Source organism: Porcisia hertigi, chromosome 36 (genome assembly GCF_017918235.1).
Source record: "Porcisia hertigi strain C119 chromosome 36, whole genome shotgun sequence".
Taxonomy (NCBI): Eukaryota; Euglenozoa; class Kinetoplastea; order Trypanosomatida; family Trypanosomatidae; genus Porcisia; species Porcisia hertigi.
This window is the reverse complement of record NC_090595.1, coordinates 3,014,593-3,025,620: the sequence shown is the minus strand read 5'-3', so window position 1 is coordinate 3,025,620 and position 11,028 is coordinate 3,014,593. Positions and strand designations below refer to the sequence as shown.

At 55.2% G+C, this 11,028-nt stretch overlaps 4 protein-coding genes across 4 annotated transcripts; 2 read left to right on the top strand and 2 right to left on the bottom strand.

The window, feature by feature from the left end:
• Positions 1–162: 162 nt before the first annotated feature.
• JKF63_00765 (uncharacterized protein) lies at positions 163–828 on the top strand (the record flags this gene model as incomplete). Its single annotated transcript, XM_067896814.1, has 1 exon — positions 163–828. The coding sequence occupies one exon, from the start codon at positions 163–165 to the stop codon at positions 826–828; it is 666 nt and encodes a 221-aa protein (XP_067752971.1).
• A 516-nt stretch (positions 829–1,344) lies between these two features.
• JKF63_00764 (uncharacterized protein) lies at positions 1,345–2,295 on the top strand (the record flags this gene model as incomplete). Its single annotated transcript, XM_067896813.1, has 1 exon — positions 1,345–2,295. One exon carries the CDS (start codon positions 1,345–1,347, stop codon positions 2,293–2,295), a length of 951 nt encoding a protein of 316 aa, XP_067752970.1.
• Positions 2,296–5,229: 2,934 nt separating this feature from the next.
• JKF63_00762 (uncharacterized protein) lies at positions 5,230–5,940 on the bottom strand (the record flags this gene model as incomplete). Its single annotated transcript, XM_067896812.1, has 1 exon — positions 5,230–5,940. One exon carries the CDS (start codon positions 5,938–5,940, stop codon positions 5,230–5,232), a length of 711 nt encoding a protein of 236 aa, XP_067752969.1.
• A 2,963-nt stretch (positions 5,941–8,903) lies between these two features.
• On the bottom strand, positions 8,904–10,745 carry JKF63_00761 (uncharacterized protein; the record flags this gene model as incomplete). The annotated part of the gene is made up of 1 exon (XM_067896811.1): positions 8,904–10,745. One exon carries the CDS (start codon positions 10,743–10,745, stop codon positions 8,904–8,906), a length of 1,842 nt encoding a protein of 613 aa, XP_067752968.1.
• Between the last annotated feature and the right edge of the window lie 283 nt (positions 10,746–11,028).

Genomic DNA, 11,028 nt, shown 5'->3' with positions numbered 1-11,028 from the left:
TTCTTGCTACGGCGCTTACTTGAAGCTCTCCTCGTCCCTCCCCCCCCCTACTACTTTTTCCTCCGCCATGGGCGCCCACTTATCGACATACACGCACTAGCAAAGAAGTCAAGCTTCTCTTTTCTTCATCAGTTTTCGAACCGTCACACTACGGCCGCACATATGAAGCGGGCAGACGGTCGTGAGGCACTAGGGGCGGTGCGTGCTATTCACGTTGTAACCAATGTTCTGGCCAACTGCCACAGCAGCGCCTGTGTAGAGATTGGCCAGACGCGCGTCCTGTGTGGGGTTCGCCCACCGCAGCAGCTGGTTCAGGAATACCGCGGGACGCGCGGGCGCGTGAGCTGCCAAGTCCACCGTACCTCGGCGACCTCGCCCAACCTCGACACCTCTGGTGACGGTGACATGGCTCTCGCCCTCGAGGGAGTTGCAGAGCAAGTCGTGTTGCTGGAGCGCATCCCACAACTGCTGCTGGAGGTCCTGATTGAAGTGCTCCATGACGATGGCGCTGTCTGGGATGCCGCTACCACTGCCTTATGCGCCGCCCTCGCCGCAGGTGGTGTGGAGATGTACGACACCTTCTCAGCGTGCGGTGCTGCGCTGCGGCACGATGGCATGATCGTTGTGGACCCCACGCGAGAGGAAGCCGCGATGATGAAGGCCAGCGTGATGGTGTGCAGCGGCCTTTCTCTCGGTGGTGTGTACTACTGCTGCCACCAGGGCGCGTGTGAGACGCCGACGATGAGTCAGCTGCTGCAGGCTGCGATGAAGGGACTTCAGGTGCGCAAGGCCTCATTGTTGGAGCAGATCAGGAGCCAGTCGGGGTAGCCTGTGGCAGGTCTCCCCTACGTTTTCGCGGCGACCAATAGGGTGCGCTTCCTTAATCGCACGAGTAAGAGAGAGAGAAAAAAAAAGAACGGAACATATATGCAGGATGCACGTCACACACACACACACGTACACCTCCTCTGCTCTCCGCTTTTTTTTTTGGTGGTGGTGTGCACAACCAAGGATCACAACGGATGGTAAACAACGTTGCGAGGAGGTGTGTGCGCAGCGACTGCCCTTGACCATGCGAAACGACACCGACGGGTGTGATTCGGAGGGGGGGGGGAAGGGGAGGAGGTGTTGCTCTTCCCGATCAATTCACTTCTGTAGGTTCACTGTGGTGCATCACACGATGACCAACGATGGAGCTCCTGCTTTCTTTGAATGCTTCCCTATTCTTCATCACAAGTCTTTGCTCTTTGGTTTTCTCTGTCTCCCTCAGCGCCCAAGTGTTTTTTTTTTTTTACCACCATCCTTCGGGGAAGAAAGTCCCTGCTGGCCCGGCGAGCCAACAAAATGGAGGTTCGCCACGGTGCCGATGATGGCACTGGCGCGCCCATGATGTCGGAGGCGCGTATTATCCAGGAGTGCAGGAAACAGCAGGGGTATTGGACACCAGAGCTCAACGAAAAACTCTACCTGCAGCACCTTGGTTTCGCCGAGCTCAACGGCCTCTCAGCCTTTACCGGCTGTGTCGTGCTCTATCTTGACCACAACGCCCTAAGTGATCTTTCCGGACTCGCCGCGCTTACCCGCCTCGACTCTCTGTACCTGTCCTGCAACACGCTCTCTCGTCTCGACTCGCTGCCCTACTTGCCGACCTTGCGCACGTTGGACGTTGCCCAGAACCAGATTGTAACACTCAACGCCCTCGACGAGGCGGCACCGCAGCTACAGACGCTTCTGGCGGGACACAACAATCTTCAACGCCTCGACGGCGTGCAGGGACTTTCCAGCTTGATTTCTCTCGACGTGTCGTACAACCGTATCGAGGACGAGGAGAAGACCAGTGGGTGCCTGCGCCGTCACCGCGCCACGCTGCGAACTTTGCTGCTTCATGGGAATGAGTTGTGTCGACACACAGTGCACTACCGCAAGCGCTGGATTGCCTCGTTCCCTGCATTGCGGTTTCTCGACGAGTACCCTGTCTTTGACGACGAGCGGGCGCGTGCTGAGGCCTTTGCAACGGGCGGCATAGCGGCCGAAGAGGAAGTCCGCGACGCGCAGCGCGCCAGGGCCGCTGCCGAGAGGCAAGAGCAATTTGCGTACTACGGCGACATGCGCGAGGCGCAACGGGAGGCTCGGCGTTGCAACGGTCCGGTAACGCGACCAACAGCGTACTTTGTTGCCCACACAACTCCCAGCGACGCGGCGGCTCCGCAGGATGCCGAAGACGAACCCATATACATCCCTGCAGCACGCAACCCCGTCATTCACCAGGACCCCTTGCGTCTTGGAGTCGGCTAGGTGCTCCCCCTTTCTTGTTGCCGATGACGACGACGACCCCCCCCCCCTCTGTCCCAACCCTCCCGGCGTACGTTTGTCGGTTCCATTGATGTACAGAAAGAAACGCTTTGAGTTTTTTTTTTTGGGGGGGGGCGGTTTTCTTCCCCCCCCCCCCGAAACCACCACCACCCTGCCCCCCGGCCACCGCCCGCGTTTAGGCGGGGGCCCCACCCCCCCGCCGACGCGCAAAAACCCATGCCCCTCAAACGACCCAGAACACCAAACCCACGACCCCCAAAACCACCCAACAAGCGCCCCTGCTCCGTTTCGCAGGCGCCGCGCCTGCACGGCAGGCCAGCACGAGGAGGGGAAGAAGGCCCCGCGAGGCGCGAGGGCGTAACGAATCCCGAGGGCGTAACGAATCCCGGGGTCGGGGGTCTGAGAAAATGCAAACCAGCCGTCATCCTTCCACCTCTGCAGTTTCCCCCCCCCTCTACGTTATTGCGGCGCGCTCTACACCTCAGCGTGTGTTTTAGGACACGGGCCTAGTTGAGAGGTACCGGCGCCAGCGCCTCTGCCATAAAGAGAGGTGTCGCGTGGCGACGACCGTACCGCATCAGAAGAAGAATCTGAAAAAGGCAGGCCAAGGTGCAAAGCGTGTTGGGTATCGTGATGAACAGATCCATCGTCAACAGGCCATGGACAGTCCACAGCACGCTGTTCAGCGTCGCAAAAAAAAAAAAAACACCGTTACTGGCTCGAGCGGCTCGGCGTTTCTGTTTGCAATGATGGACCTTGCCATGCCCAGCGGGGGACCTCAACATGAAGACAGAACGGCATCCCCCCCCCCCCAGGATGCCGTTCACTGGTATGGCAGCGGCGGGGCTTACGAAGTTCATCAGGTACAGAAACACCAGCATTAAGGTGACGATTAAAGCAGCGGTGATGATGGTCACCTGCTGTGACTTGCCATACGTCGTCGACGCGAGCACGCGACCCGACTTCTTCTCCAGGCGGGCTATCGTTAAAAAAGTCAGGACGCATTATGCTGCAATGGAACAGCCAATGGTATTGCAGATAATCACTGGATACGCAGTGATTTGGGCACCATACATGGCCCACACGTTCCAGTTGAGGAGCTGCGCCCGCAAAAAATAAGTGATTGTCATGATTCCTACCGACTTGGTGGCGCGCATGTTCTTGGCGGTGATGATGGGCGACGCCACCATGCACAGTGACGCCAGTGTGGCGGACACCGAGATGATCTGAAGCAACAGGCCCATTATTTCCATTGCACCTTACACTGCCCCACCACCGTGAAAACCTGTGTGCAGAAGAGGAAGAAAAAATACAGGATTACTTGGTGTGGACCAAGGAGAATGAGAAGAGGAAAAAAAAAACGGGGACGAGTCTCACCTCGTTCGTTCGTTCGTTCGTGTGTGTGTGTGTTTCCACTAACTGTTGGGCAGCTCGTGGTAGTTTTGACAAGAGTGATATGTCCGAGCAGGGGAGGCGTTGGATGCCCCCCCCCCCCTCCCCCGACTGTGAGAATAGTCTCAATGTGCGTGGCGTAGGCACCGGCACAGGGATTCTTTGGGAGGAGAGAAAAAAAAAGAAGAAAGGGCATCAACGTAAAGCTCTCGCGGTGAAGTCACGCCTGCGACAACCCTAGACACCCATGCAGAAGGGAGCGAGAGAGGAGGACATGTTACTATGCATCAAAAGAATACAAAAAAAAAACCAAATAAGCAGGAAAAGCCGGGATGTGTTTTTGGTTGACGTGACGAGGAGAAGCGTCTCAGAGAGTGGGAAGCGAAGGGGAAAGAACCGGTAGGAGCTACTTGACGATAGCGGCCAAGGACGCAGAAAAGACTACCAAGACCAGACCAACGGCCACAGGGGAGAAGCAGTACCACCACTTGAGGGGACCGTACGCATAAGCACCAGAAGTACGTAAGTTGTGTGACGCTAGCGCGGCTCGGAAATATCTGCAACTTCATCTTGTATTGCCATACGTCTCCAACCGCCGTGATGGCAGATACGTCGTCGTGTCCTTCCCTGAATCAACGTTACTCAAGAGTACAGGCAGGTCAACAGAGCATGAACCCCATTCAATGAGAGGCGCAGGGGGGGGGGTCTATTGCGCAACGCCCTCGACGCAGCCGATTCCGGCTCCCCACCCCTAGATAAAAAAAACATAACGACAGCGATCAGGTATACACTGTCACCAATATATTGCGGACATCTTCGCCTCGTCGCAGTCCTTGAGGCTTTTGGGGTCACATGCTTTAATCCTCAGAGCAGGGTAGAGGCTGTGCAAACGCTCACCTCTCTCACCCCCCCCCCTTCCCCTCCCCTCCCCTGCACTCCGCATAGACACATATATACATGAAGCTCAGCACAGACCCTTTTTTTTTCCGCTGGTGGGTAGGGGACGGCGACACCGCGCGGTACCACCCGATTGCGGCAAACACTAACGCAGCTGTCTTGGTTAGGGAAACAAAAAAGAGATGCACAGCGATTTAAACAGAAAAAAAAACACGTGAGCAACAGTATAACAGAGATACAAAATTTCTACGAGCGCCACCAACAACGGTGGTTCATCACTTACACCCCCAAAAGTGGTGCGCGAGCAGAAGGAAGCGTACAGCCAAAACTAGCACTTATACGTTGACACCCACACACAAATCACTCCTGGGAGGGGGGGGGGGGCAGGCAGGCAATAGATGCGCAAGCTCAACAGTGGGGAGCAAAAGGAGAAAGACAAGGGTGGGGTTGAGGGAAAAGGGGACACGTGTAGTAAGACACCATGACCTCTTACAGCATAAGAACCCCATCCCTTCCCTACAGACACACACACACAAAAGAAATACTAAAGGCGAGTCCCTCCTCTCTCCCCGGAATGAAATAAAAGCGCCGAGCGATAGGCGCGTGAATACGTTCGCGTGACACGCTTCAGCTATCGAGGAGATCAAAGCAGGAGCAAAAGTTTCCCATGTGGCTCACCACAAGTCGGCACTCTCGCCAGGGAATTTCAGTCTTTTTTAAAAGCGAAAACACCCCCACGTTCTTCTCGGTGCAGGCGCCGAGGGTGATGTGTGGCGTATAGTTTTCGTGAGCGTACTTGTTTGTGAAGGATAGCATCCACTCCGCTGTGGCGCTGTTGCTATCTGCGGGAAACCTCTTGTGAAAGGCGGACTTGGCCACATCCTCTGAGCTTACTTTTACGTGGTATTTACCTAGCTCGCGCACGATACTCTCGTGCAGCTGCATTAGCTCGGGGCTGCGCACTACCGTAATGTTCGGCAGTCTCACGGTGCACCCCTCCTCCGTTGTTGCGAAGATCGGGCCGTCGGCGACGCCGCTTAGCAGCAGGGTCTCTTTCGATTCTAACATCTGCGTGCGGAACTTCAACCACGTCTCGCGCACAGCCTCACGGACGGCTTTCAAGTCCAGCGCCCGCGCGCACAGCTGCATCACGGTGCAGTGTGCGTAGCCGTAACCTTTTCGCATCTTCTTCTCCGTCAGTGGCGCGAGGCAGTAGGACATGGAGGTGTCCTTGACGTCATCACCCTCTTCAACAGGACACAGCGTCGACGACAGCGGGAGCGCCACCGTGTCAAAGGCTGAGCTGATCAGGCAAACGTTCAACGCCAAAAGAGACATGGTGGAGGGAGGCGCTGTGTCCGCACGCGCACTGCTTCGTTGAGTATATGGATTGGCCCGCTAAGGTTTGAGGCTTCAATGCACCAACACAAGCACCCTCCCCCCTCCAAAAACAAAACAAAAAACGATGCGGTTCGTGCGAAGTGAAGAAGAGGAGAGAACGAGCTGAAAAATGCAAAATCTGCCCAAAGACGACTCTCAACACCGTCGTGACGCAGGTCTTCCAGGCCTCTTCCCAGCTACTGGGTGGTGCGGGGTGGATAAACGAAAGGGAAACACAGGAGACAAAGGAGAGGAAACCACACGCAGACGCCGCGGCGGCAGGCCTCTTCACAGACACTACCGGGTGTATCTCGGCGCGGAAAAAGCAACCTTTCCTCTTCGATATTCTGCGAGTCTCTTTACCTACACGTCAATCGGAGGTCCAAAAGGATGGGGAGGATGGAAGGGGGAAGTTGAAACAATTAAGCTGCTGTAATCGCCAAGTGTTGCAGCTTTGTCCTCTCTGCACAACTGGCCAACTCCGCACACGTACAAGAAGCAAGGCGAAAGAAAGCCGATGCGCAGAACAAAGACAAGCGAATTCACTTTTATGAAAAAAAGGGAGGGCACGATGAGTGATCACTAGAAACGAAGGGGGAGAAAATACAATTTTTTTTTCTGGGGGGGGGGAGAAGGGAGTTACACAGCACTGGCGCAAGCAGGGAGTCCAAAAAAAAAACCCACAGACTTTGGAGAGAGAGAAAAGGGGGGGGGGGCCTCCACGCCAAAAAGACAAAAGTTCCACCAAAAGTCACCCTCCCCCCGAAGAAATCACACAAGAAGTAAACAACAAGCAATGCACATATGTGAATTAGATATAGGTACGATGTGGGCGTGGGGGTCTACAAATAAGGGTGTGTGTGTGGGTGCGACACAAAGAAGGACCCCTACCGAAGAAACTACAAGAGGAATGAGGTGCCGCCTCTTTCTTGATTCTATGCAATCAAATTTCTATCAGACCACCACCATGCGCACTGGCCGGTCTGAGATATTCGTTTTGCACGACAACCACACACGCAAGAGGGGAAAGGAGCAATTTTTTTTTCTCCGCGTCGAAAAAAAAAATTGCTAAGGTGCCTTGCGTCTTTTGTGACTCCTGTGGGTGTGGTAGACCTCAGTTGTGCTTTGTTCGAGAGAAAAGCTCGAGAGGCAGCGACGATGTAGTGAGTCTCCGGGAAGGAGGAGGCCTTGGACCCTGACAAAGACCCCTTTTTTTTCTACTTCTCCACTATCCTGTCAAGCAAATGAGATGGCAATGAGTCACTCTAGAGTGTGTGTGTGTGAAGGGAGGTGGGGGGGGGGGGGAGATCGTGAGCAAGGAGGAGGTCTGATTCAGCGTCTTCTCTGCCGGTTAGTTGTCGCGTCGGTCTGGCCTCGCAGAGGGAGCAAAAAACAAAGATCTGTAAGGGCGAACGCTTGGGCACCTGTGCTGCTGTGTCAGTCCAACGCAGACTGAAGAAGTAACCGAGAGACAATAGTCGGAAAAGAGATATCCCTATAATGCAGACTGACACACACGAACGCACACTGGGGGAGGCGGGTTGGAAAGAGAGGTTTGCGAGAATGTCTACCCCCTTTTTTTTTTTTGAAGCGGTGCGAGAGTGTTAAGAGGAGAGCGACAGAGGGGGAGGGGGGGGGGAAAGAGGGCTGTTAGGGAAGGAGTTCTGCGAGAGCGGATGTTTCACATTTTTTTTTAAATGTATGTGCCCACCAACGAGCTTCGGAAAAATATCGATGAGGAGAGGGAGCTGAAGAAGGGTGAGTGAGTGGCCAGGGAAAGGTGTGGGGCCACCGGGAACACAGCAAACCGTATACTATCCTCTGGTCCATGAGAATGCTTCCTGATGAAAAATCTCTGACCTTCGCGCGAGTCTCTGACGGGGTGTGTTGCTATGCATCAAATTACACCCCGGCGTCTCTCTGTCGTTTTTTTTTTGCATTACTTTTTTTTCCTCCTTCAGACGATGTCTTTTTCGTCACGGTGATGATGAGGCACAAACGGAAGTCTGATACAGTGAACTGTTTGTGAAGCGCACAAATCAGTAACGGCGACGGCGACATGGGCATATATACACATCACACAGCGCAGAAAAAAAAAGAAACCGCATCATTGAAACAAAAGAACCATGGAGAGAGCAAAGAGGAGAGGGCATGTGTGTGTCAGGGATCGACTACGTGCTGAAGGTCTCTCTCCCCCACGCAGGCGCGGAGGAGATGAGGATGCGCAGAGGCGTCGCGTAGAGGATAAGTTGGAGGCCGTGCGCCACTGCGCAGGCGAGTACTCGCGCACGCCCACATACTCACAGATACTCCTCTTCACAGACAAACAACGCTCCTCTACGCCCCCTCCTACCCTACACACACACGCACACCCTCCATGCAGACCATTCCGCATGTGTGGTACCGTGCGAGACGGTAGACATGCTGCCGCTTCACAACCAAGAAACCATTTTTGCGCGCCGTGCGGCAACCAAAGGGCACTGGTCAGCAGCGATTCTATTCCCGGGGGAGCACACACACACACACACACACACACACTCATACACACACACATAAACACACACACACACACACACACGCGCGCGCGTGAAACAAAAAGCGATTCACTAAATGTTGCATCGTATAAGAGAGAAGAAAAATGTCCAAAACACATCAGGAGGGGAAAAGGGCAGGGGGTGGGGGTACTTTGAGCGTGGTCGCGCGCCTTGAAAGAGCTCTCACAAAGCAACGCGTAACAAGAGAGAGAGGTCGTTACAAGGCTCTTCCATGGTGGCGCTCCGTCCATGAGAGCTATGGGTGTATACGAATGTGTCGCTGCGCTACATCGAGATGCGGTTCACTTGCGCTCAAGGGAAGGGGGCCGGATCTTTTTTTTTTGGGGGGGGGGGGGGGTGGGTGTGTATAACAAGTCCTGTAGAGCCTCAAATTTGGCCCAGATCAGTCTCACCTTCAAGTGGCCCGGCTTCAACTGACATTTGCCTGGACGGTGGTTCGGCCTCAGTGTTCTCCTGCGGTGGTGGCGAAGGCGAGCCAGCGGCTTCGTGGGTTTTGAGTCTTTCCTCCAACTCCTCTACGCGACTTTTGTAGGATGCAGCACTTGCACGGGCCTCTTGCAAACGCAGCACGAGCCGCTCCACCGGGAGCATCGCTTTGGTGATCTGCAGAGCATTTGTTGCGGGATCTGCAGAGTCCGCCGTGCAGACCCATGTTTTATCAAGCAGCTCTTGTGCTTCATCCTCCTCGCGGTCAATAAGGGCATGATCGAGCATCGTAGCGACTGGGTCTTCCTGGGGCTGAAGACTGGGCAAAGGTGCCCTTAGATACCACCGCACCATCTCGGGCAGCACTTTCTGCACCTCCGGTCGCTGCGAGAAAGACTCGAGGTCTTGCTGCAGCTCCACGAACTCTGTCTCTTGCAACATCAGCATTTGCCGACGAGCAGCACGCCGCAGAATAACACGTCGACGCAGTAAAGCCTCTGCCTCCTCCATTAGTTGCGGCCGCAGGCTCGTCAGAGAAAGTCGTGAAAGGATCAGCTCCACAACGCCCATGTCATGCTTGGCCTTGTTCACCAGGCCCCGCACCTGCGTGATGTACGCGACCAGTTGCCGCACCACCTTTAGCTGGCGAGTCATCTCAACTTGAAACTTTGCAATCACAGCCTCCGCTGCGCTGCGGTCTTGCTCTGCGTGGTCGAGGTATTCGGCGCAGGCGCGACTGGCATCACCCTTTTCAAACGCTTCTTCTGTGGCCCGTTCATCGGCGGCGAGCTTCAAAAGCTTCGCATTGTGCTTTGTAGCGCGCTGTATCACAGTGTCAACAGCGCGAATCCGCGTCTCACAGAACCCCAGGGGTGCCTCCACCTTCGGGAGGGTGGAGGCATCCGCGGTACCCTGAGCCGATCCTGAAACGAGACTCGGATCCAGCTCCATTAAAAGTGGAAATAGAGCGGCGTGATCAGGCGAGACCGATGATAAGGGATACTCCGTTCCGCTTCCTGCTGAAGCAGCATCTGTCGGGGGGGCTGGTGTGGTGAAGGATCGGAGTTGTGCCAGCTGTTCCTTCTGCGTGGCCAAGGTCGCTTGGAGTGACACCAACTCTTTTCCTAAGATGGAGAGATGAAGGCCAACGGGTTTGCAAAGTGCCTGTTGCGCTTGCGCCACATTTCGCAACCGCTCCTCCGTCGTGCAAACGGCCATGTCTGTCTTGTGCGTCAGTGGAAGCGTGGTTGACGTGCGGTTGTGCGAGTGCGGGTGGTGAGCCCCGCTGTACACTTCCAACCACTCATGCTGCAGCGCCTCCACAAGCTGTGCGCTAGTGACAATGTCGCACAACACTAGAAGGAGTTGCTCGTCGCACAGCACGGCTGTGCCCTCCAGCGGGGAAAGAGTGGTGTAGTCGAAAAGCTCCAGTACGGGTAGTTTGTGAGACGACGATCGGGTGGTCGACGAGGAGGCCGATTCGGTAGTGACGCCCTCGATACTTCTAATGGTCTGCTGGGACGGCTCCAGCGGTTTTGCGAGGTGAGAAAGTAGTTCCTGTGCGGTGATCGGCTTGGGCGCAGCGCGTGGGTTCAGATGCGGAGACGTCCCAGCAGGGTCAGAGCGAACCGACGATGGTGCTGTCTCGTTGATCGAAACACAGGACGCATTGCCGAAACGGGATCGGGCTGACGATCCCGGTGTGGCAGTCGTCCCCGGGATATAGTAGGGCACGCGCGTACCAACGAAGGCGAACACAAGCTGCACTGTGATGCCGCTCATCTCTTTCGTGATCGTGATGCCTCAGGGTTGTTGGGCTCTTGTTCACCCTAAAGCGATCTGTCTGATACCTTTTTTTTTTACGGTAATGAATGACTAGAAGTCAGTGACACAGCCTTGATCTACAGCAGGTTCAGCGATGCACCTCGTCGAGTGGAGAGTGGCAACAACAACAAACAGAGAGCGCACCCTTTCGAGGAAATAGTAGTGGGGGAAAGGTGCGCGTGCGTTAGGAGGAGTCAGGGATAAGTTTTTTTTTTTCGGGGAAAGGAGTGTGGCGGGGTAA